A 25,130-nucleotide genomic window follows, 5' to 3' on the forward strand; every position below is an offset into this window, starting at 1 on the left:
TCACACACTGATGAGACCAGCGTTCCTGGGTTTCGTAAGTTTGTCCAGCGTTCCCTGTCCCAGCTTACTTGTGAACAATGAAATAACTTCATTATTTCCAGCTGTAACAGCCAAATCGTACGCTGATTGCCCTTCTGCATTCTTCTTTTTTATGCTTGCATTGCAGCTGTAAATAAAGAACAGATTGTTGTAAGCTACTTAAATTAATTCCAAGTTACTGGAATTAATGAAGAGGCTTGTAGGTAAATGTTACGAGTTACTTCAGAGGTGCTGGATGCCTCTTCCTGAGAGGTCACAACTAAGATAGGCACTGAGCCTTGGGTGGGCTCTGGCCCTTCAGGATTGCCAGCTCAGTCTGTGTGGGCAGACTGAGCTGAGCCAGGGGCAGGACTTACCCCAGCAGCGCTCGGACACACTCCTCTCCCTCCGGTCCGAGTAGAACTGCCTCATGGAGAGCAGTGGTGTCCTGCCTGTGTAGGAGGAATGAGCAACGGACTTACTACCTGAGGAAGCCGTCCTGGTACATGGGGAAGTGGTCTAGGAAATTGAACTAAGGGAAATTAACAGGAGGATATAGAATACACTATAGGAGTCGCAGTGGGTTTTTTGGGTTTGTTTTGTTGGGGTTTTTTGGGTAGGATTTAGTGCAGCTTACTAAGTATTGAGTTGAATAGGAAATCAACTTTCCTAACAGAAATTAGGAAAAATCCTCAAATCTGGCCCCTGAAAGAAGGACTGTGAGTACTATTATCTGCTCAGTTGCAGGTTTGCCTTTTTTTTTTTTTTTTTTTTTGGCTTTGAAAGTAGCTCCTCAAGTACAGATTTGTGGAGGGGAGGTGGGAAGTTAATCCTCTCTACAATTGGAGCACAAGTGCTTTTTGGGTAAAATGTCAAAAGATATGAGGTGGAGAATCAGTGCTCACTTACGGCCCTGAGTGCTGGTCAACCTCAGCACCTTTCTGCACGAGAAGGGCGATGGCTTCTGCGTGCTTGTTAAGGACAGCCACCGTCAGAGCCGGTCGGTCCTCCTCGCCGATGCAGTTTGGGTCGGCTCCCTACAACACACAGGAGGGGAAAGGTGAGTTGTTAAAAGCCATGGAGAATTTTAGTGCCCACGTAGCTTTAATATGCCAATTCAAGTTGACTTTGTGCTCAACAGAGCAAAATGTTCCAATAGTGTGGTATTGTTTCTTCTGAAAATGCTTGCTCCTAGCTCAAAGCCAGAGTTACACCTGTATCACAAGAGCGGTCAAACGACACTGCAGTGAGGATGTGCCTTACTGCGCAGCAAAAAGGTAGAGGTGGTGCCTGATTTTGCTATACAGAGGACTTGACAAGCCCAGAGGAGAATGCCTTACACGCTGACCAAGTAGAAATTTGTGGAAAACATACAAAAATGTAAAATAGGCTGTTTCTTCTCTAAAATGCTCTTTCAATCTGGAGACTGTATTGCAGGGATGTTGTTTCCTAAGCATGCAGTTGAAGTCACATACAATGGTCAAAGAGCTGGAAAGGGAAACTTGAGCAAGCAACAACTTACTTCATTGAGCAGTTGTTCTACTAAGGAGATTCTCCCTTTCCCATTTGGACCCAGTTCGTCCAGTAGCTGTCTGGACTCTTGCTGTGGAAACACAGAAAGCAGCCTGTAACGTATCGCATAGTGAAAGTGTAAGTGGGTGGGCTTTTTCTGCCCTTGAGTGATGGTGGAAAATGCACACAGTGAATGCAGTGTAGCTGAGCCTTGGTATTACTAATCTCTGACCCTTCCATGGGAATGTCTTTCTAAGTCTGAGCAAGAGTTGGATAACCCAGGCTGTGTCTCACTATTGAGCTCTTGATCCAGCAAACACATCTGCAGACAACAAGCTTTATATCGATGCAGCTCTCTGGGGCTGTACAAAGATTTGTGCAACAAAGTCAACTTAAACATGGGCACAAGTTCTTTGCTATACAATTAAAGCTTCAAGCTTCTAGAACTTGTGAAACTACTCTATTTTGAACATGAATGTTTTGCCTCATAGAAGTCAGTTTACTCTTAAAGCTACAAGCAAACAACAAAACCTAAACCCTTTTATTTCTTCCCAGCGTTGCACCTCCCTCCTCTCCCCTTTTGAAAGCCCTATCACTTGGCTGAGCATTTTCATCTCTGGATTCATGTATCACAAAGATCTGTGTCTTCTTCTACCTGTTGAGTTGGCTAACTGACCCAAGCTTTGATAAAGGTACATTTCTCTTGAAATTCTTCATACCATTACTGACTCCATTTAGTAGTAGGCAGTGCTTCCAGGATGTATGGAAGTAAAGCCTTGCTTCTTGCATTAAGCTAGCCCTCACCTGTGCTAACACCTCAGCTTGATGGGAAAACTAAGTTGACTTAAAAGCTTCTTGTGTAGATCATCTTCCCATACTAGTTCACAGTCTGTACAAACTAATAGTAGTTCTAGCACAGACAAGGGCATCTCCTCTGGAGTCAAACTCACTAGTAGTGATGTCAAGGGAGGGGAGATAATGCCTCCTCCTGATGTTGCTTCTGAGGAAAAAAAAAACCCTGTAACTGAATCAGTCTGCAATGGTCCTTAGGCCTAACACTGTGTCAGTAACACAGAAAGGGTCCAAAAATGAAAGTAACAATGTAATGAAGTTCTTTGTAGGAACAAAGTTTAGTTATTTCCAGTTCTGTAATAAAGGTCTGTTAGCAATGTTCAGGTTTTACATTAAGTTGGACTTTTGTTCCCTTCCCCCCACCCCAGTGAGTGTAAAATGCTTTCTGTTTTTACCCTCTGGTGTTGCTGTACTGGCAGAGGATACGTACGGGGAGCTTATCTTCTGTTTCTATAACTGTTCTTGACTTTGTTCTTTTTATTTTGCCTCTCGAAAGGAAAAGATTATGCTCATCTTTGCCTACCAGAAAGGGAAACAAGTGTTAATTCAAAGCAAAGTCAGTATCCTAACAAGAACTCAGGGGTAGATCTGGAAATAATTTATCCTCGAAAATATTTTATTTTGTGTTGAAACCAAAATAATATTTATCAGTTTTCTACAAGAGAAAGTGATGAAATATTTGATGCAGATCAGACTGGTTTTAACAAAAGCTTTACACTAGGGCAGTCTTAAAAACTTGCTATTTTGAAATGAAGATTCAATGAAATGTGGAGTTTGGGGGGGGGTTGAGTCTTTTTTTAACTAGCTGCTGCTATTCAACAGGCTTGACTCAGATTCATGAATTGTTTTGACCAAAAACCTTACAATTTTTCAAGGCTGCTTGGCTCCCAAATTCTTAAGAACAAGACAAGAAGACCTTGGGTAGATACGTATGTCCGTTAGTTTTAAGCTATCAGTGCGCAGGAGGGTTGATAAGGAAATTACAGAGCATGTGGGAACCCTTTGAGCTGGTGCTATTGAAGTGCCTGGGATCAGTCACAGTATCGACACTCAGAAGGACCAACCCAGTGCCCAGGTCTTCTTGCCAGGTCTCAGACTGCAAGCACAAAGTGAATGGAATTTATACAGGACTTGGGTTGACACGATAGGAATTTCTGACTCCTAACGCTGACTTTACAACTAGTTGATTTGGTGAAAACCCAAGTCCAGTGCCTAAAATGCTGAGCTGTTACTGAGCCCAATGGGAGGTGCATACTAATCACCTCTGAAAATGAGGTCTGGAATTAATGTATTTCATCATTTCTCATCTTTGCAAAATGTGCCAAAGCTGAAGTCCCTGGCACAGCTCAGAATTAGAGATAATATTGGCATTTATGGCTCCTATTGTAAAAGAATATGTAAAACATCTGAAGATTTATCACTGCAATAAAAACACTGCTGGTAAGCTGCAACAGCTCTTTGGGGGTGAAGCATTCCCATGAGTTTTTGTCAGTTGGTATATTGCTTCCATCTCAACTGAGCCATGTTTTGAGCCTTCCTGATCAACTTCAGTAGCTGCAGAATGTTCTGATACAGGTTTGCTTGTCTCAGTGTCTAACCTCCCAAGCACTACTTCCCTGTTCCTGACTCCTGTAATTACAGTCTACCATAAAGATGTGGGGTGTGGGGGAAGTCTCACCACAACTGGTCTGATTGCCATCCTGTCCGTCTGTTACCTCTGTTGCAGTACCAGGGTAATGACTGTTGAACTTCACTGGTCTGTTAGTATGAATATCCTGTAGAACCATCAAACACAGGCAGTTAATCAAATTATCACATAATGCTGTTATAATCTTAAGTAGCAAACCCCAGTGGTGTTGCATATGAAAAATATATATATCAATGCATTAGGAAAATTATATGGAATTGAACTCCTTTTTTTTGGCAAAATAATGTAGTATTTTTTCAAAACCTCATCTTAGGTATTTGTTTTGATTTAGAAAACAAATAATAAAGGACACAACCTCACTTAATGAAATGAAGATGTTCAGCCAAATTAGTGTTTCTACTGCTTGAAAGGATCTGATTAACTCCTCGCTTGTGAAACAACGTGATACACCTTTTCAAGCACCACATGGCAAGGTAAGCTCATTAAGATCCTGCACAAGAGATGCAAGCTGAATTTTAGATCTTTGAAATGGTAGATTTTCTTCTTTGAAAAGCTGGAAATGAATATGTGGGTGGTTTTTGGAACAGGGTAATTCTGGAGGTAGGGATTTCAAGTGTTTGAATACAGTTAACAGAAGCTCTGGCAAACATTATATCCAAACTATTAAAAATTACTAAGCTTGTTTCTTAAGAGCACATTTTACAGACTGAAGGAAGATCTCAGACCAAGACCTGAGAGGTGCTAGAATGATCAAACAACATCAGCTGAAATAAGATTAACAGCAAATTAATGAAATGCAAGATGATAGCAACATAACCATGATGCCTGGCTTAATCAGATAAAGATACCTGTTCAGCCAGCTCCAAAAGAAAAAGATTCTTTTCTGTGAAATCGTAAGTTAACACCCTCTGAAGAAAATAATTTATTCATTAGGCCTGAATTATATATATATATCATCTTTACACTGACTGGCTTAGTGACAGCTTTAGACCTAACAACAGGCCTCATCCCCTGAACCGACCTTGTTAGCAGCAAGAGTGTAATTCAGTGTAATGGTGACTTCATAGTCATCCTCACAGATGGTAGCAGAGTTAATCTAGAGGGAAAGAGCAGCCATTAGTTTATCTTGTAAAAAATATATAAAAATAGTTTTAGGAACAGTTTTAGACATTAGGAAAAAGTTCTTCCCCAAAAGGGTCATCAGGCACGGACACAGGCTGCCCAGGGAGGGGGTTGAGTCACCGACCCTGGATGTGTTTAAAAGACAGGTGGATGAGGTGCTCAAGGATCTGGCTTAGTAGAGGACAGGCACGGATGGACTCGATGAGCTCAAAGGTCTTTTCCAACCTTGTGGTTCTGTGAATAAGTTTTGCTGGTGATGTTTATTCTGGAGAAAATACACAAAATGACATGTGGGGCCTTTGCCTCCTTGTGACATTGTATCAACACTTCCCCTCTAACTGAGCAAGGGGCAGGTGGTATTTTGAGTAACTGGAAATACCCAACTGACTGAAATGCCAAATGAATCCAAAAGATGTAATAATGCCGTGTCTCATGGAAGTTCATTCATTCTTCATCCAGATTTTGCAGCTGTGTTGTTCTTAGGTCTCCCTACTCTAGGAGAACTGCTTGCAGCTTTAGTTGTACCAGCCTGTAGAAGCACAAGCAACTCTCTTTATCAGTTCATTGAGACAGTGTTGCTGGAAAGCTGACTGTTGAAATCATACAAAAATGAGTGTGCAGGGGATTGGAAGGAAGTGGAATGAAGCTGATGAGGTCATATTGCAGCAGGTTCAGAATTCTGAGATAAGGTTGATTATATTTCTATAACACATGAAAACTGAAAAGGCAGCATTAAACCCAGATAGTTGGCATCTACTTTGAATCACTTCTGTTACTTTTGGGGGCAGTGGTTTCAAAACAATAGGATTACAAGAGGCCAAGAAGCAGGAGGAATAGCCTTCTCTAAGCAATTTAGTATTTTTCAGGCATATCCTCTAAGATCCTCTAGCAAAGGAAACAAGTTGCAGTGGACCTACACCTCAACTCCACCAAGCAGGTATCTCTCATATTTACACTTCTACTACAGCTTCCGAACACACTGGTGGACCCAACAGGTCTCAGTGGGTTTAGACATCAAGTGTGATGCATCTGATGGAGTGCCATAGGTCCCAAAAGTGTAATCTGACATATGACAATGAGCTTTCTGACTTCCAGTGTTCGCAAACTCTTCTGTAGTTGTTTCTGTGTGCTAGAGTTGGGGTGGGTTTCTTTTGGCTGGTATGTCGTATCAGGACAGCTAAGAAATAATGAGCTTGAACTCTTAACAAGGGACACATGTCAGACATTGGTAAAAAGCTTCCTGGTAGACAGGTCAGTTCAAGGAATTCCCAACCCTACTTCTGCCTGCATCCTACTTCCAGCTACTCACTGCTGACCTACTTTTGTACTAACACTGATGTGTCTTTTTTTCCCCTCCAGAGCTATTTTTAGCCTGGGTCAGTCAGGACATCACCAGGAGCAGTTGTGCTGGCAGCACCTAGGAGGATGCAGTGAGGGGGTGCAGCTCCTTAACCCAGCAGGGCTGCCAAAGAAAGCAAGGCAGTACTGCAGCTGAACCACCAGGATAATTGAGTGCAGAAACAAGACTGCTTGGGGCAATTGTGAAATCTCCATTGTTGGTGAGTTTGAAAAGCTTCAAGACAAACATCTGTCAGAAATGGTTCAGGCAGAGTTGATCCTCCCTTGGGATGGAGATCAAATGATCTCCTGGTCGTACCAGCCCTATCTTCTAGGACTCCATAGGAAGAACCTCCAGTCTTCACCTTCTTGCTATTAACTCTTTGATCATTTTAATGTAGTTTGGTGATGTCCTGAATACTACATCTCCAGTAAGAAAAGCAATACCCTGTTCCTATAATACTGGTATAGTTTGTACTACATGTAGACCACATAGAGAGAATTGCTGTTTTCTGCTTGTATAATCCAGCCTGGAGCAGAGGCAAGCTTATCATTATGTCCCATTTCTAGCAGGGCTTATTTAACTGACCAACTACACAGATGTCGGTGACCTGTTCTTTTTCTTGACTGCCTGCTGTGGGATGCTATCAAATCAGATGAGCAAGGACTTTCTCACTTCTATTACTTCTTTTAAAGCTGTGAGAAAGGAATAGAAGCTACTACAGGAAACAAAGCAGAAAAACACTTCACTAAATGAGCAAAAAATGGAATGACAAAACAACTTACACAACAGGTCCAGGTATAAAGAAAAGGGAGGCATTTATTATTCCATTGTTTATCTAGCAGACATGTTAATCTTTCCATGAGGCTGCACAGGAAGATATTACTCACAAGCTCCTTCCTACCTTTCCCATTCGAGGTTCTCCAATCAGTGCTCTGAATTCAAGGTGGTTCTGTGCGTAGCTTCGAAGGTGAGCACAGACATGATCCAGCTGCTTTCTCCAGTAACCTGATCAGAGAGAGCTAAGTAAGAGAAAAACCCCTGAAATTGTGATTAACATTTCTTCTGCTCATGTGATTGATGATTTAAACGATAGTACATTTTCACTGAGACAAAAAAAAGGAAAAAAGAAAAGAATTTTTCTCCAGAAAATTCCTCTGATCAAGAAAAGGAAAAGCAAGTTATAACCTAGAGAAAGGTGAATTACTTTCTTATCCATAGGTTGTAATTCATTCTGAGGGCACCTCTACTCACAACAAAACAACACATCTTGGAATTGTCCTTTGGAGTCAGAAATGGTTCTGTGTGAAGGAGAATCTCACACTATTCCAGATGATTAAAAAAACCCCAAACAATATTACAGCTAAGTCATTGTGCATTATTGGACTGATTTTTAGCTGACTTTATATCACTGGCAGGTAACAATAAGCCAAATCTGAAAACTGTGGGCACAGTAACTCTCTGTGTAAATTATTCCCCAAATAAATGCATTTCAGTTACATACGGGAGAGCGTGTTAAAAGCTTAAGCATTACTGCTCTTCTGGATGTCAGGATCTCTGGGAGAGAGTCAGCATTCCTTTATGCTGGGCACAAAACATGAGGGGCTGAACGTGCCTGGATTCAAAATTCATCCTAAGTCATGTAGAGGTTTTGCAGTTCCTGTCCAAGTATTTCTGAAGCAACGTTCAGTTGTCATCAGAGACAAAAAATAAAAGGACTTGATCTCATCCTCAAGGCTCTGACTAATTTAATTTTTGAGTATACTTTTGGAAAGTACAGAGTACGATTTATTTTGCTGTAAATAAATTGTGTAGGCTTGGTAACCTTGTTTAACTTCAACAATGAAGTTCTTATGGACTTATTCTCTCCTTCATGTTAAGTGAAGCTGAAACCAGTAAAGAGAAGCTAAGTCAGAAGAAAAGCATCGCTCTGGCATTTACAAGGAAAGGCAAGCACACAAGGTTTTTTGTGCTGGGAGGACTCTTCCAAGTCCAAACTGGTAGAAACTATGACAAACTAAACCAACAAGTCTTATTTGTTAGGCAGTATTTAGGAATATAAAAAGAAAGATCCACAGAGCAACATAAATCGTTGCCTGCCATTGTCTCACATGCAAAATCTAATATGAGTTGAAAATAGTAATTAAGAAAATCTAAGCTAGGCTGCTACTTGCTGAGTGATCCCTCCTGAGAAGTTGGTGTTATTTGCAATAAACTGGTTCATAAGTAGCCTAGATCCCCCAGATTTTATTTCAAAAAATCCAGATGGCCAGGAACATATTCTTGCACGTTTGACATTTTATTACATCTAAAAGGATTTTTGGCAGCACTGATGGAAAACTTGAATTCATGCTGTCAGTAGTTGATTACACCTATACCACGCTGATTTACTGTTTTTTACAGTAGAAAAGGAGAGGCTTCTTTGTAAAGTTTAGCTGGTAAATGACTTTGGATCCTGTTCAACAAAGACTAAAAGTACAACAGAAAAAGAAATAGTGTACACATCAGAGGATTAGTGTTTTGGTACTGCTATTTCCCCCATCCTAACTGTGTTTTTGTTCTTGTGGGTTTTTTTTTTTAATCTTCACAACAGAAAAGAAGATTAGTTAATGGCTGATAGATCAAGAAATGGAAAAAAACCCCAACCCAAACTTATTTAACTACTTGTTTAAAAAAAACCTAACATCAAATGTCTGATACTATTTGAGGAAATAATGGGGATATTTGGCATATATAAACAAAATTTTCCTGGGTCATAGTGTATGGTCTTGTTGATACATGTAGTTTCAAGCCATATATATAGCTCAGCATCACAGAAAGGGAACAGCATGAAAGACCTGACTGCAACAGACATTTTTTGATTTATAGAATGAAGTATGTTCCTCAGTCCTTGGCAGGGTCTAAAGGAGAATACTTTACATAGTGCAACTTCAACAAAGTTACCTCTGCTAAATGGATAAACATTAACACAGTTCAAAAGCAGTTCAGAATTTCTTCCCAACCTTTCCCAGAGAAAGGCATTCCCACTCACAAGTCAAGAGCTGTACTTCTGATAGAGATATATCTGTTACCTTTTTTTTTTCCTCTCAGCACTATTATGGGCCAATCCTTTATTATCTCTGACTAAATTAAGCTCCTTGACATGTTGAGTCAAGCGTTGTATTTCCTACAGTGATGTCTAAGAAAACACCCTGCATTTTAGAGCAAGGGAGCAGGAAAACAGGTTTCCTTGTGATAATTTTAAAAATAAGAGGGCATCATCTGGATATCTATGCAGAAAGTCAAATGAGGAATTTACAACATTCATTAGCAACTTTGTCTAGTCAATAGATAAATATTTTTTACGATAGCCTGAGGGGTTGACCCGCTGTAGACAAAAACTGGAGATGGGAAAGCAGATTGAAAAACATAACTGCTCCTCCAAACCATGGTTTGCTGCTGTAGTCTTTTAAAATTAGCTTGTTCTCTGGATTGCACAACTGGACTGTCCTGTGAGACTAAAGGCAATTTTGCAAATTGGGCCATTTATTAGGTCCCTAATTAATACTGAGGGACTGTCTTCAAGAGTTTGAGATCCAGAAAACTAAATTTGAAGTTTTCCAAGGATAGTAAAGCTAAAATCTCTAAAAAATTATGAACTTTTAAATGACACCAGTCAGTCAAGTGATTCCACAAAGAACTAACTGCCCAAACCAGGGACTGTGAAACAAAGTCATCTGCAGCACTGATGCAGCAGTCTGCACACAGTCTCTGCAATGAGCAATGTAGATGTACTGGTACCTTTGGGGGGCTGGAAGATGAGGCCCACCAGAGCTCTCAAGGTTTCTACCAACCCTGTTTTTCATAATCCTGTTAAGAATCCCTTAGAATCATAGAATCACGAAGGTTGGAAAAGACCTCCAAGATCATGCAGTCCAACCGTCCCCCTGCCACCTATATTACTTACTGAACCATATTCTCAAGTACCTCATCCAACCTTTCCTTAAATGCCACAAGGGACAGTGACTCTACCATCTCCCTGGGCAACCCATTCCAATGCCTAACCACCTTTTCTGAGAAGAACTTTCTCCTAATTTCTAACCTGAACCTCCCCTGGTGAAACTTGCAGCCATTACCTCTCATCCTATGGCTTGTTACCTGTGAGAAGTGGCTGACCCCCAGCTCACCACAACCTCCTTTCAGGTAGCTGTAGAGAGCAGTAAATTGTCTCTGAGCCTCCGCTTCTCCAGACTAAACAGTTGCAGGTCCCTCAGCTCCTCCTAAGATTTGTGTTCCAGACCCTTCACCAGCTTCTCTCTAGTTTCCTTTGCTTCTGAAATGTTTGTAATTAATTCTATAATAGCATCCCCAAAAAGTTCTTCACACAAGTTCTTCTTCCTTGTCATATATTTCAAAAGTGATGACTCCTGTGTCTGAGAGTGTCATTTAACAACAGGCCCATCACATTGTGGGGCAGTGGGGAGGGTGCTGGGAGGTGGGGTGGTTGTTCAGTGGTTTCCAATTCAAATATAGGGCTCTTGCTCTGGCCTTGTAGGATCTGAGGAAATCAAACTACCAACAAATTAGTATGGCTGCACAGGGGTCAGTAACCCTAATTCTGATCTTGCCCACACACTTACTTTTCGGTATTGATGGAGATCAGTGATAGAATTCTAAGGCACTGCAATTACAAGTGACTGGTGGGAAGGCAGACTTGTAAAGATGTTAATCAGTGGCTGCTGATGGTGCATTCCATAGACTATAATCTCTTCAAGAAGAAGCAAAGTCATACATCACAGCTTTGTTTAGGAAACATAAAATCAAAACTCCTAACCTCTTCCAGGACTAATGGCTGTCAGGAGAGGCTTGTGATCACTCATCTTTTCCAGCTTTTCTTTTTGCGTAATCAGCTCAAGCTCCTTCTTTTCCAACAGCTTGCTTGATGGGTAAAAAAGTCCAACAGTTTGGGTTCCTTTATCTTCTCTTTCTTTTAGTTCTGCCCTTGATTTGGGCAAGGAAGTAGGAAGAGGCTGCCAAGCAGCCCGAGCTTGAAATCGGTTAGCCTGTGGGGGGTAGAGGGGAAGGAAAAGTGTAAGTAATATAATTAGATGTAATTAAATGGCTTACAAACAGAAATTAACTGGAACAGTACACAAAATTGTAAAGGAATGAAAAAGCTAGCCAGAGGAATTATTAACAATTTAAACTTTTAATTACCGGTCTGTAACAATTTATCACAAATATTTAAGCAAAAGCAAAACTCCTCATGACTGGCAGCAGATAAAAAGCTGGCCTTGCTAGGAATTATAGTCGTTCTCACAACAGAGTTTAAAAGGCACTGTCCCTGGAGGTGTTCAAGGCCAGGTTGGATAGGGCCCTGGGCACCCTTGTGTAGATCCAGGCCTGGAGGTTGGTGGCCCTGCCTGTGGCGGAGGGGTTGGAGCTCTATGACCCTTGGGGTCCCTTCCAATCCAGACTATTCTGTGATTCTATGATATGCATGAAAGAATACCTTGTAACAGTAGGACACAAATAATTCAGAAGTAATATAGAAGTACTTAAAGAGCGAAGACTTCTGAAAAGCTGATTGGCTCTCACTTCACTACGGAGCATAACTCTGGAGTAAGGCTGTTGGCTAAGGCCACTTTCTGGCAGTTCTCAGAATAAACATGGCCTCACGTTTGCCCTCAGCAGGCTCACAGACACGGCCTTGCCTCACAGAGGAAACGAAGGGCGGTGTGCGGATCTGTACCCGCAGTGGAGCAGCCTGGGAGGCCTCTTCAAACCCGGCTTTGTAACGCGGTGTGTCTCACCTCAGAGAACCCCAGCGGGCCGCCAGCACCCCTGAGACTGCCGTTCCCAGAGGCCGCCCGTGAGGGGGGCTCTATGTAAACGCCACAGGACCCGCAGAAGCGAGCGTATGGGTGGTTGCTTGTACCACACTTCAAACAAGTGAAGTAGGATGGAGGAGGTCCAGGCTGGAAAGTTCAACGAAACAATTGTCACTACAGAAACAGATGATGCGTGGTGCAAGAATGATACAAGCAGTGGCATGAATTAAAAGGAGGTAAAATAGCAACACCTAAAGCCATTACGTTAGAAACATTAACCAGGATACCAGATTGCTAATGCACTGGCAGATGCACAGGAAATATTCAGGTATCTCTGGACTACACTATGGAGGCATCTAGCATTATGGGATTTTTTTTAATATATACTTTCAAAAATACTTCTTTTCTTTGTCAAAGCCCTGTAATTACTTGCCTGGTGCTTCCTGTAGTACTGAATATTGACTGCAATTATTTCCAGTTAATTTCTATGACCACCCCCAGAGCTCCCTGGGACAGAACAGGACCAATGGTCATGTATACATATAGGGGAATGGTGCAAATTTGATGTGGATGTAACTTGCATTAAAAAAAATAAAAAAGTTCCTCTAGTGTGGTGTTAGATTGAAACATTATAACTTTAAAATATATATGCTGGGAGAAATTGTTTACACTGATTGTACCATGCAAAAGCTCTCCTGAGCAGCAGTTAAGTACTTGTCCTTACTGAAGTTCATGAAAGTCTTCAGCCAAAAAGACTGTATGCAGCATCTCATCTGGCAATTGCCTGTATCGTAGCCCTGAGTACATATGGGAACCCTTGTATTAGGTTAGCCTGTACTTCAACCTTTGATGGGTAAGTTACTTGGGCAGAGTCGACTGCTACTCAGGCTACTATCAGGTTCAGATTAGATGTTAGGAAAAACATTTTTACTGAAAGAGTTGTCGGGGCCTGGAACAGGCTGCCCAGGGAGGAGGTTGAGTCACCATCCCTGGATGTGTTTAAAAAAAGGGTAGATGAGGTACTTAGGGATATGGTTTAGCATAGGATGGGAACAGGTGGACTTGATGATCTTAAAGGTCTTTTCCAACCTTGTGATTCTGTGACTCTATTGTATCCCAGCTGGTGATCATTGACCCACTGCAACTTGTTTGTATCTCTAAAGCCTTAAGTCACTGGCTGATGTGGGGTCAGGATGACATCTGAGTTTTTAATTTTTCTTTCCATAATCCCATGTGCTCTAAGCAGGTATTTTGACAATAAGTGGTGTGCTAACTAACAAGAGCTTTGCAAAGTTTGAAACTGCTGCAGGTCACAGATGAGTAAAAAGAGATTTGTCAGCACAAACACCACAAGCACGTGCCTTGGCTCCACACCAGTCACAGAAATGGGCATCGCACTGGTTAACACGATTGCATTTTGAGCACGGAACTGTCTCCCGTTGCTGGCTGTGGTAAGGTGGGGGGGTGTCTCCTCCAAACATGGGCTAATAAAATAAAACAAGCATTAGGGAGAAAATACTTGTTATGAAGAAAAGTTTACAAGACAAATAAGGAGAAAGAGGAAAGCAAGCTACTTTGGTAACATAAAGTAATATTCAGCATAAAATAACTATTTCAACTTAGAATAAGCAACACTTGGATCTAACCTGTATTTTTTTTCATTACAAAACCTCAGTAAAATGTGGCATTAATTTATTTTAAAATATTTTTAGCAGAACTAGTACCACAGAAAAGTTTCCTTATCAATGGTGTCCTTTTATACTGAGTATAAGTACATCTAAAGTTAAGAAGGTGGTTTCTCTGCTGGCAAACTTATACTTTGAAAACCAAAACACAACAGCTGTTTTTCTTTGTACCTTGCTTTGTAGTAGTGTGTCAGGGAAAGTATGTTCAGACCATGAGTGCTCTCTCTATTTGGTATTTGCTACATAAGTATTTTTTGCACTCTTGCCCACACAAGTTATATATTACCTGGCTTTCCAACTACAGTTAACTTTCATGGGTATGCAAAAGAGAACAGATTTTTCAGCTGGAACTTCTAGAAGCTGAGTATAGATGCTAGTTAGGACAAATAGGTCTTAAAATGTTTTTTTTTTTTAGGTTTTGCCTCAGACCTTATACAGTTTATTTTCTCTGCAAGGAAAGGAACAGGACCTGAGGAAAATGAGTTTGATTACAGACAGCACAACAGCAAGTAGGAAAAAAACACAAAATAGACCTATTTTCATCTGAGGCCTGTGCTGCAATTTGAATGATGTAATTTGGGGGGTTGTTTGGAAGATAAAATTTACAAGAGTCCAATTCTGTGCTAAATCTGAATTATTTAATAGCCATTAATATCACCATTATTACCAATTGTTAATTAATCAGGAATGAATATTGGTTATCTGTAGTTTATTAGTAGTAAATTCTCTGATTACCATTAATAGTTCTTAGCAAGCATTTAACTTTGTCTCTTAGCTACTGCAGGTCTCACAATTCAAGTCATATGCCTAAATACATATATAGCCATATATTTATATCTGCATTCAGTGAAGCAGCTAAACATATGTTTATCTTAGGTTAAGTACAGATTCCAACTGAAATCCACTTTGAAATGCTACCTCAGTGGCTAAACAAGAGACCTTTGTCTATAGCTACTGAGAGTTTTAGGACTCAGGAAGTTGCTATTATGATCAGAAGACTTTAACTCAGAAATCATTACTCTTCTCTCATTTCTGCATTTATAGCAACCTGCAGAAGTGAAATGTACCCTAAGGTTTTCATACAAGACTTTTAAGAAGTGAAAGCAAAATTCTTCTAAGGGTCCAAATGAGCAAGATAAATGGGGAGTTGAAACAGGCAGCAATTTTAGGGGGAGCATTTATTGTTGCTTTTCTCACCTCTGTGCAGAGTCACAGCCAAATACAAGCATAGTAGCTGTTTGCATGTAAGGGAAGCATCAAATGGAGATAAGGAAAATAAAGTAAAATAATATTTTATTTTCACAAAATATTTTAAGTCAATGAGAATGATCTTCCTGACGTGTATACTCAAGTTTTCTCCTGGAATTGACAACAATCTGGACACAAACAAGACTCCCTTGGAGTCAAGACTACCTGTGTTCCAAGAGACTCCTGAACTTTCACAGTGGCATTTGCAATCCTGACTTCCACAGGAGAAACTTGAAGGTCCACGATACACTTATTTTTGCTGAACATTTGTGATGGAGCATCTGTGGGAGTGCTAGGCCTGGATATGGCACAGGGGAGGGAATCTTTGCCTTTGTAGCATAGAGACATGGGGATATGACTTTGGTTTTCCAAAGAAAAAAGCCTGTTACACTTTGATTTGATGAACCCTAGCGTGGTTGATGCCTTACCGTCTGTAGTTCAGGCAGTTTGCTTTCACAAGTCACACAGTGTTTATGGTGAAGAGGATTTCCTGTGCCACATATCTGACAAATTACCTTCCCCTTTAAAATAGAGAAAGAATACATTTCACATAGTATTTCAAAAGTGTGAACAACAGTAATAGTAAGAGGACTTGATTTTACAAAGTGCCATGGTTATTCAGCCCTGCAGAGAGAAGACATCCTTCAAGTCCATGCTGTGAGCTTCAGACTTTAGTTAGCCCATTTTTGCCCTGTTTGAAGAGAAGAATGAGACTTCACTTCGTCCAGTCCACAGGAACCTCTCTGAATTGCCATGCCTGTTCAATGATCCAAATGACATCACTCGGCTCCCTCAGCACTCATGAGTGTGTCCCATTAGAGGCCCATAACTTATGTTAAGTCCAGTTTGTTTAACTGTTCTCTAACCTGATCCTCCTCCATCAAAGGTTAAGTCTTCCTTCCTCCAGACTTTCTCCCCTGGTCTCCCCGGTCTGACCTTATTAGTAGAGGCTGAAGTGTAGAGGGCAGTCAGTACCTGAGCCTTTCCTGCGTGCTGTGCCACCAGGTCACCACTGATGACACCCATACAGTCCTGAGAGCCATCCCTCCTGTGCCTCTGTCGTCCCATCAAGATCACAGCTCTACAACTGCACACAGATCTCCCACTCCTTATGTTCAGTCCCCATGCTGTGTGCGCTAGTAATGTACAGGCACTTCAGAGGGGCACCCCAGCATGCTGATTTCACTGAGGATTTCATTTTTACCTGGGTGGAGAGGGTAGGAAGGGTAGGGAGTATTTTGTAGGGCAATTTTTGTCTAATTGAGAACACCACCACTTACATATCAATGATCAAGACTGAGCTCTGATGTTCTAGGCACATACCCACTGCCTCAGTCCTGTTGATGCATCTATACTAAGCACTTACAAATGAGGTAAGCAGAACAATGGAGACAGGTTTGATTAACTTAAAATGCTTAGTAATACTAGGGGCATAAGTCATAGAATCAGAGAACGTCTCCCTGTGGAACACCAGTGCATTCCTCTCATTCACACAGCTGCCTCACGTGCTCTGCAGCATGCCTTCCCCAGCTTACATGGTTTGCTTTTAATGATCATTTCTACTCAAGAAATAACTAACTACTAACTCTTAAAGTGGACATAATGTAATTAGATAATCCCAAGTTGGATAAAAGTATTTGTACTGAAGTTAGAAGAATGCATGACAGGAGGTAACTGCCATTTAGGTCTATTTGTTCTTGATTACCTTTACGCAGATGTTGGTTTGGGGCTGCAGCTGTGGAGCTATTGGCGACTCACATACAATGCAGGTGGGTGTATTCATGGGCACCAGGTGCCTGCATCCAAGACAGGGTGCCATCTGAAGACAAAGCCACATTGTAGCACGTTAAGGATCATAAAGAGATCATTAAGGTTATCAATATTTTCTTGGTTAAAGTCTACATCAGCAGGTCTGGAATATCTCCAGAGAAGGAGACTCCACACCCCCTGGGCAGCCTGTCCCAGGGCTCTGTCACCCTCACTGTGAAAAAGTTCTTCCACATGTTGGTGCGGAACTTCCTGTGCTCCAACTTGCAGCCATTGCCCCTTGTCCTGTCCCCACAGACCACTGAAAAGGGGCTGGCTGATTCCCCCTGCATCCCATGCTTCAGATAATTATAAACTTTAATTAGGTTCCCCCTTAGTCTTCTCTTCTCAAGGCTGAACAGTCTCAACTTACTCAGCCTTTCCTCACAGGGGAGATGCTCCAGGCCCTTAATCATCTTCGTAGCCCTTCTCTGGACTCTCTCCAGGAGATCCCGGTCCTTTTTATACCAAGGAGCCCAGAACTGGACACAATACTCCAGGTGGGGCCTGACCAGGGCAGAGTAGAGGGGGAGGATCACCTCCTTTGACCTGCTGGCTACACTCCTCTGCATGCACCCCAGGATCCCATTGGCTCTCTTAGCCACCGAGGCACACTGCTGGCTCAGTCATCACTTGAAACTACAGCATTGCCCTAAGCAAGACATCTTTCTGGTGATACAGGGAAAAAATATACACCACTGACTTGTTAGACCAGGTTACTATCTCTTGTGAAGAGCTTAGTGAAGATCGCTACAGGAATCACTGCCAAAACTCAGTGTTCTTACATATGCCCACACATGTCAATGTTTAAGGTTTCTGTCATATTAGGTGGATCTTCGACATCTGTGAAATAAGAACTGGTTATTGGTCAACTAATAACAATACTTATTGCTGGAATAGTATGCATATGCATCCCCTGAAGATGTGGTGGTTGGTGTTGCTGGATGAGGATTAATCTGAATTTGGTAATGTTTCCTGATACAGGTGAACAAAACACAATTTACTTTCTCATTCTTATCCTTATTATATATATGGCACTTAAAGCAATCTATGGTTAATTTTGCCCATCATTTAAGAATTACATTGGGTGCACTGCTAAAGGTATTGAATACAACCAGAAAACAACTTCCCAAATGAATCCATAACTAAATAATGGTTTTGCCAGCATTGACTGTGTAACTTGGTTTCTCCAAAGATGATTTGTTGGTTGTTATGTTTTGCTGACCTGTGCTCCTTCAGGGGGCAGGAAATGACGTACTGGCACTGGTGGGACAGGAGATCCACATTCCTGACAGAAGTGAGCCAAGGGGTCCGACAGGCGAGGTGCAGAACAGTGTGCACATCTGGAAATAAGGGCAAGTTGGCTGAGCTTGTTTTAGGTATTGTACTGCTGCACAGTAATGAATAGTCTGGAACTTGCTCTGGCAGGACTCGGGCCACTGATTTCTTTGATGTGGTTTCCAAGCTGTGGTGGTCTGCCAGACCATGCTCCAGCATCCATGATAGGAGGGTCTGAACTCTAAACAGTTTTGCAAGGTGGAAAACTGGCTGCTATGGAGTTTCTTCCTCACCACGTGAGGTAAACAAGTCCCCTGACACGCAACCCGTATCAGGCCTCACTGCTGCTCCCTGGGGAACCACTCATGTAGATCACATAACCCTTTTGATACTGATAAGCACAAACGTTCCCTGAGACCACTCCAGTGAGCAGTTTTCATCTGCAGCAGTGAGGGCTGTACCGTAATTTGAAAAGACAACTCTTCCTCTGACCCTACAGGTGTTAGGAGTGTTTTTGTAAAGTTTGATAAGATAGTTGATTACTGTGTATGGCAAGTTGTAAATAAAAGACATAAATGAAAGAATTTTCAAAGCCCAACCTAAATCACATTCTTTAGTCATAAGCCAGTGCCTGTCTTTGCTTTCCTCATTTTATAGAGGCCCACAGTATTACCAATTTGGTTGCAAAAGGCAATTGTTCAGTTACTTTACAAATAGGTTAAAAGGGGAAACCACTTACTTGAGGAAATCTGTTTCCTTTTGTATCCTTGACACCTGTGTGCTTGCTAAGCTCTTCCGGCTTGTCACTGCAGAAGAACTAGCAAACTAAAACAAAGGTGTTTTCTTTAGCTTTAGTAAGCATCAGATACGTATGTTATTTGAGACAGACTGTGCTAAAATGCGTTGCTTTAAGGAGTATCTACTACATTTGATCCCCCCATCAGCTGCATGAAGGAGCTTTTTCCATTAAAAATAAATCAATGTCTTGCTATTTACTTCTCAGACAGCATTAATATTAAGTTTTAAATATCAACTTGCCAATTTATAGCAGTAAGTATTTGCTAATCCCAGATTCAGTGATTTCTGAGAAGAGAAGTAGTAGGCATGCAGGCATTATTCATCTGCTTTGCCTAGTTTTGTCCTTATTGATAGCTGTGCTATTTTGAGCATCCACGTGGCAGTGTGCATTACCAGTAAATTTAAATTAGTACTGTATAATACAGCCAAAGGCATTCATTTCTGAGAGATTATATGAGAATGATCACAAATCTGCAGATCTTTATTTATTTTTTTATCTCAACTCTCTTTTGCAGCTCTCCTCAACACCCCTTCGCTTACCCGTAGCGACTCCATCGGTAGCGCCGAGATAGATTCCTCAGTTGTTTCCACGTGGCTGGCAAGGAGCTGTGGTCCCTGCAGGGACCTGTGAGCAGACTTTCTTTCTCTTTCCAAGTCTAAAATCACAATCCTGTTATTCCACTGGCATTCATTTCTTGTAGTTAACATCTACCTCTAAATCCCAATAGCTAAGCATATTTTAAAATGTATTTGACATCCAGATTTGGGGTTCAAATCAACTGCATGGAATTACAGGAAATCAAACTAGAAGAAACCTCATTCCTCTCTGAAAGAGCTTACTTTTGTATTTTTCTCTATTTAAGGCTTGCTTCCTTCCTGCATGCTCAAAAAACCTGAGCTCCTAAGAGTAAATTAATGAGTAAACATTAATATGATTCCCTTCTCTTAACCATCCTGTTGCTGTTACCATGGAATAATAGGCTGTATCCACAGACAAAATCTGGGTCAAGCTTTCATTTCTGCTCTGTGTAATCTTACTGCAAGCAAAAATCAGTCAAGAACTCTGAAAGGACTTGCAGTCCCATTGATTCAACAGCATTTCCTGGCATAATGGGAAACACAGAGTGGACCCTGCTGTGCTGCAGACAAACGAATGCCATCTTTACATGTTTATAAGAGATAACATGAAATGTATGGAAGGTCATTTTTTTTTCTCTATTTGCAGTGTTGATCAATCAAAATTGGAATTCCCAGAAGATGTTCTGCCTCCTGAGATGGTTTTAAAGTTACCCATATTTTGCCAGCAATGTAAGAGGAAAACTTGCACTATTTTCAGGTTAGACCAAAATATGGTTCAGTTTTATTAATTAATATTATACCTTGACAATCTCGAGGTGCTTCACTCCAGGCAGGCTTGATTTCCACATTCATCCCATTCTTCTTTGGTTTTGCAGTAAACATTCCCCCTTCCCTCTCCTAAAAAGTAATTCCATTTGAATTCTAAAGGACATTTTTGCTTTTGCTCTAATCTCCCTCTTGCTACTGTTATTTGTCATGATTTTAAAAGTATTTGGCTAAGGTATTTATTTTAGATGCAAACATTTGAAAAACTTCAGTTATAGATGTATTGGATCTGAACTGGTGGTAAAAGATCAGTGGAAAATAAAGGAAAAAAAGGTGTTCCCTTGAAATTCTAATATTACAAAAAAGGCCAAGGCAGCAAAGATGGGTAAACAGAAAATTACAAATATTAAAATTATAGGCAGTCAAGGTTTAATCTCTAAGTATCATATATACCACATTTATATTCACACAAGGTGTTTCAGTTGCTAAAGTTTACCTGTGTGATGACGTCTTTTAGGAAACTCTTGTCATTTCCTTCCACAGAGGAGAGGATGTTTGGTTGCTTGTACTCCACCAGAAACACCTTTGTTACAACTGTACTCTCCCTGCAGTCCCTGAAAAACAGTGTACACAAAGCTATATGCATGCCACAAACCCATGTGTAGTAAATCACTAGTGAAAGTGGTTCATCTGCTGGAACATCTCTTCCAAACTAGCAAGCCATTGTGTCAGTTGCTAAGTGTAATCTTGGGCAATGCTCTCAGGAGCTACTGCTTTTGTTTCAGTTCAAGTTTCAGATGTGTGAGGTAAGAAGTTAACAATGAAATATATGAATCCTTTGATCCCTGTACATCTTTTACAGGTGAAGCTCTTGATCTCCTGTGTCTGGGGTAACTGGTGGTGTTTGCCAGCGTTGCAGGAAATAGAGGAGGGCAAGCCTTTTCTTCCATTCATAACACCAAGCCATAATCATTTTCCTAGTCAAACAGCGGGTAGCGCGGTGTTTGTCTGGTACAACAACGGCCAGTCTCTACTATTTGTTAAGCTACAGCAGTAACACTGAAGCTGCTGTATAAAACACACACAGGCCCAGGTTTTGCACGTCTCTGCACAGGGAATACAGTGTTCTTATACTGCAGTGCAGACATGAACAAAGGCTACCTGCAGGTGCTAGTGACAGGCAAGCAGAGATCCACAAGTGGAGTGGAAGTTTTTGCTCCCTTGGAAATAAAACATAATGCAACAGGACACAAGCAGAGAATTCATGTGTGTTCTCTGTCTCTAAGCATGAAGGTTTTCTGGAGAAGGTCAGTGGCTGTCCAGCAAAATCCAGTTTTCTTTCTATTTACTGTAGTTTTACTTTACCCCCAACTCATACAACATCGTACTCAAGCTGTGAGGTTTAGCATTCCATGCTCCTCTGTGAGAAACAGCAAATTTCTGGGGTAACCAAGTTCTATAAATCTGCTGAATCACTGGATAACCCCAGAAAACACTGTACTAGTTCCTCTGGCATTTCTGATGATCACACTTAAAAGATTGAACTCTAGGTATTTACTGGAATAGGCTGCCCAGAGAGGTGGTGGATGTCCTGTCCCTGGAGGTGTTCAAGGCCAGGTTGGATGGGGCCCTGAGCAACCTTGTATAGATCCAGGCCTGGAGGTTGGTGGCCCTGCCTGTGGCAGGGGGTTTGGAACTTTATGATCCTTGGGGTCTCTTCCAACCCATGCCATTCTATGATTCTATGACAGCGTATTTTACTAATTTCCCACCCAGAGCCTCTACGGATCATTTGCCTACATCCACAGCCCCGAAGATTATCTGAGAGATAATCCAACTGCACAAAACATTTAATATATAAAAAGCACTATGATAAGGTGGTGGAGCCAATGCAACCCATGAAGAAGATCACTTGGACTGCAAACTGCAACAGGGGTGTCTCTCATTTGCATGGTGCAGAGTGCTTTAAACAGCATGGCTCCAAGCCATGACAGTGATACATGTCCCTTGTCAAAACACAACTGAAATCAAACAGGATACTTACCTTGTAACTGCCAGTGCCTTGACCATGATTTTCCCAACGGGCAATATGATAGGACCCTTATACTTAAACGTGTTACGCTCTCCGTAGCCAGGTTTCCTCATGAGTTCTGGTTTGCTTCCATCTAACGTGTAATAAATGGAGACCTCAGGTGTATCTGGAAGTCACAGAGAAGCTAATTAGCCAAACCTTATTCAACCGCTGAAAAACAAAGGTCTGTGCTTCAGAGCACTCACTACCATGCTTGAACTTTCTCAGATAAACAACATAAAGCAGTACCATAAAGGGCTGAATGTGTGGGACCAAAATAGTTTCTCCCATGAAAAATTAGTTACTTGACAAATGCAATTCACTATAAGCAATATTTCTCTTTTTCTAAAGTAGCTGTGCAATGGGTTTTTTTCTATGAAACAGCTTGTCCATTCTAATGCCAGAAAAGATATTTTCTCCCCTGGTGAAAGATGAGATTTCAAAACTTGTAAGGAAAACCTTTGGAGTGAGCCTGGCATACAATGCTTTCAATCACTCTTTTTACAGGCGAAGCAAAATCCAACAGCTTAAAAGCTTGATCTTGGAAGCACTGCAGACTGCTAATGTATATGAAGTAACTCATATGTCAATAATATTGCAGAATGCATGAAATTAAGTTCATTTGGTATATCAAACATGTTGGTTAATTTTATAAGTTCCTTAATGAAATGCACACCCATAAAAATCCTAATTAAATGCTAACAAAAGTACAGAGGCTTAAAGTTTTGTGTGAACACAGAAGAAAAGGTTTCACATAGAGAAGGAGCTCTTATTCGTACCTGATTTTATTTCTATTAGAGTATTTGTGTCTATCTCATTTTTAGCCTTCCCTGGAAGAGGGACTCGTAGTGGTATGACCTGAGGAACTGAGACAGAGCCAGCTGTCATTTTTCTCAGCAGTGATCTTTAAAAACAGAAAAAGAAAAAGGCAGGCAATCATTTTCCTAAACAGAAGAATGCATTGAGAAATACGGTCTTGTAATGTGATTTCTCATCTTCATTTGTTTCTCTTAAAAGAGAGAACACGGTGTTCTTTAAGCTGTTAGTTCTCATTAATATTTGAGTGGTTTTCACATTGAAAAGGAGATTCTAGCAACCCTCACACTTCTAACTTACTCTCCTGTTTCAGGACTCTGAACAAAGCTTGGGATGAGCGCTGTCGCTTTCATTTCACTGTGGCCTTGCTCAGTGAAATTTCCAGGCATTTGGGCGAAACAGCTTCAGCATCATACACCAGTGATACATGGTAGAAGGGAAAGGGCTCCACCCTGCTCGTGGCAGATGTGGAACCAGCCTCTTTGCTTCATTACGGCCACCTGAGTACACACAAGATGTCCTGAACAGGACTACAGCAAGCCAGGCACTGCTGGAGCTTATCTCCGCTGCTGCATGCACTATGAATGTACCTACAGAACCTACAGGGTGCCAAAAATGATTTATCATGATTTACATAGTCATTATTGCGTTAACGCAACTCAAGGATGAAAATTTGCATTTGGATAGGATAACGTTTTACAACACAGCGAGATGTACTTCAGATCTGGGGAAGTGATACTCGGGGCAGGGAACATGCCTCCACTGGAAGGATTTTGCTTTGTAACCAACCCTTCGAGCCTCCAGAAGCGTCTTGTACGCGACTCATCAACGCAGCCGGGAATGATTCAGCACAGGAGGTGTTCCTGGTCCAGGCTCTCACCGGGGCTACCCGAGACAAGCCACCGCGCTGCTGCCGCCGCTCCTTGGCTGGGTCGCCCAAAATAGGGGTTGACGAATGCGGGCAGTTCCCAGCCAGCCAGGGGCTGTACGCGGTGTAGATGCAGCGGCGGGCGGACAGATCTCTCTACCTGACGCGAGAAGGGCAGAGAGTGTTTTTCCTTAAGGACCTGCCTGGTCCCGGCAGACCAGAAGCTCAGGGTCCCGTGTCAGCCCGCTGGGAGCCCCCTCACCACTGCCAGTCCCCCATCGCTGCCGGTGCCCCATCGTTGCCGGTGCCCCATCGCTGCCGGTGCCCCACCGCTGCCGGTGCCCCACCGCTGCCGGTCCCCCATCGCTGCCGGTGCCCCATCGCTGCCGGTCCCCCATCGCTGCCCGTGCCCCATCGCTGCCGGTGCCCCATCGCTGCCGGTGCCCCATCGCTGCCGGTCCCCCATCGCTGCCCGTGCCCCATCGCTGCCGGTGCCCCATCGCTGCCAGTGCCCCATCGCTGCCGGTCCCCCATCGCTGCCGGTGCCCCATCGCTGCCGGTCCCCCATCGCTGCCGGTGCCCCATCGCTGCCGGTCCCCCATCGCTGCCGGTGCCCCATCGCTGCCGGTGCCCCATCGCTGCCGGTCCCCCATCGCTGCCCGTGCCCCATCACTGCCGGTGCCCCATCACTGCCGGTGCCCCACCGCTGCCGGTCCCCTATCGCTGCCGGTCCCCTATCGCTGCCGGTGCCCCACCGCTGCCGGTCCCCCATCACTGCCGATCCCCCATCACTGCCCGTGCCCCATCGCTGCCGGTGCCCCAGCCGCTGCCCCAGCGCGGGCTCCAGCCCTGCCTGCGCTTGCCCGGACAGGTCAGGCCGCACTCCCCGTCCCCTCACGGCACAGCCCGTCCCGT

The 25,130-nt window shown here is 42.4% G+C and overlaps 1 protein-coding gene across 1 annotated transcript; it reads right to left on the minus strand.

The window, feature by feature from the left end:
• Positions 1 to 23,431, minus strand: DZANK1 (double zinc ribbon and ankyrin repeat domains 1; the record flags this gene model as incomplete). Its single annotated transcript, XM_084261115.1, has 20 exons — positions 23,311 to 23,431; positions 22,505 to 22,658; positions 20,957 to 21,074; positions 20,496 to 20,592; positions 19,657 to 19,772; positions 19,058 to 19,143; positions 18,266 to 18,383; positions 16,940 to 17,053; positions 15,663 to 15,755; positions 13,663 to 13,785; positions 12,284 to 12,448; positions 11,305 to 11,533; positions 7,396 to 7,499; positions 5,052 to 5,126; positions 4,061 to 4,157; positions 2,813 to 2,901; positions 1,541 to 1,621; positions 928 to 1,055; positions 396 to 470; positions 1 to 166 (listed from the first exon to the last, which is right to left on the minus strand). Exons 1-20 carry the CDS (start codon positions 23,417 to 23,419, stop codon positions 1 to 3), a joined length of 2,337 nt encoding a protein of 778 aa, XP_084117241.1. The 5' UTR covers positions 23,420 to 23,431.
• Positions 23,432 to 25,130: the final 1,699 nt, after the last annotated feature.

Source organism: Gallinula chloropus (genome assembly GCF_964237585.1).
Source record: "Gallinula chloropus genome assembly, chromosome: 3".
In the NCBI taxonomy this organism is placed as follows: domain Eukaryota; kingdom Metazoa; phylum Chordata; class Aves; order Gruiformes; family Rallidae; genus Gallinula; species Gallinula chloropus.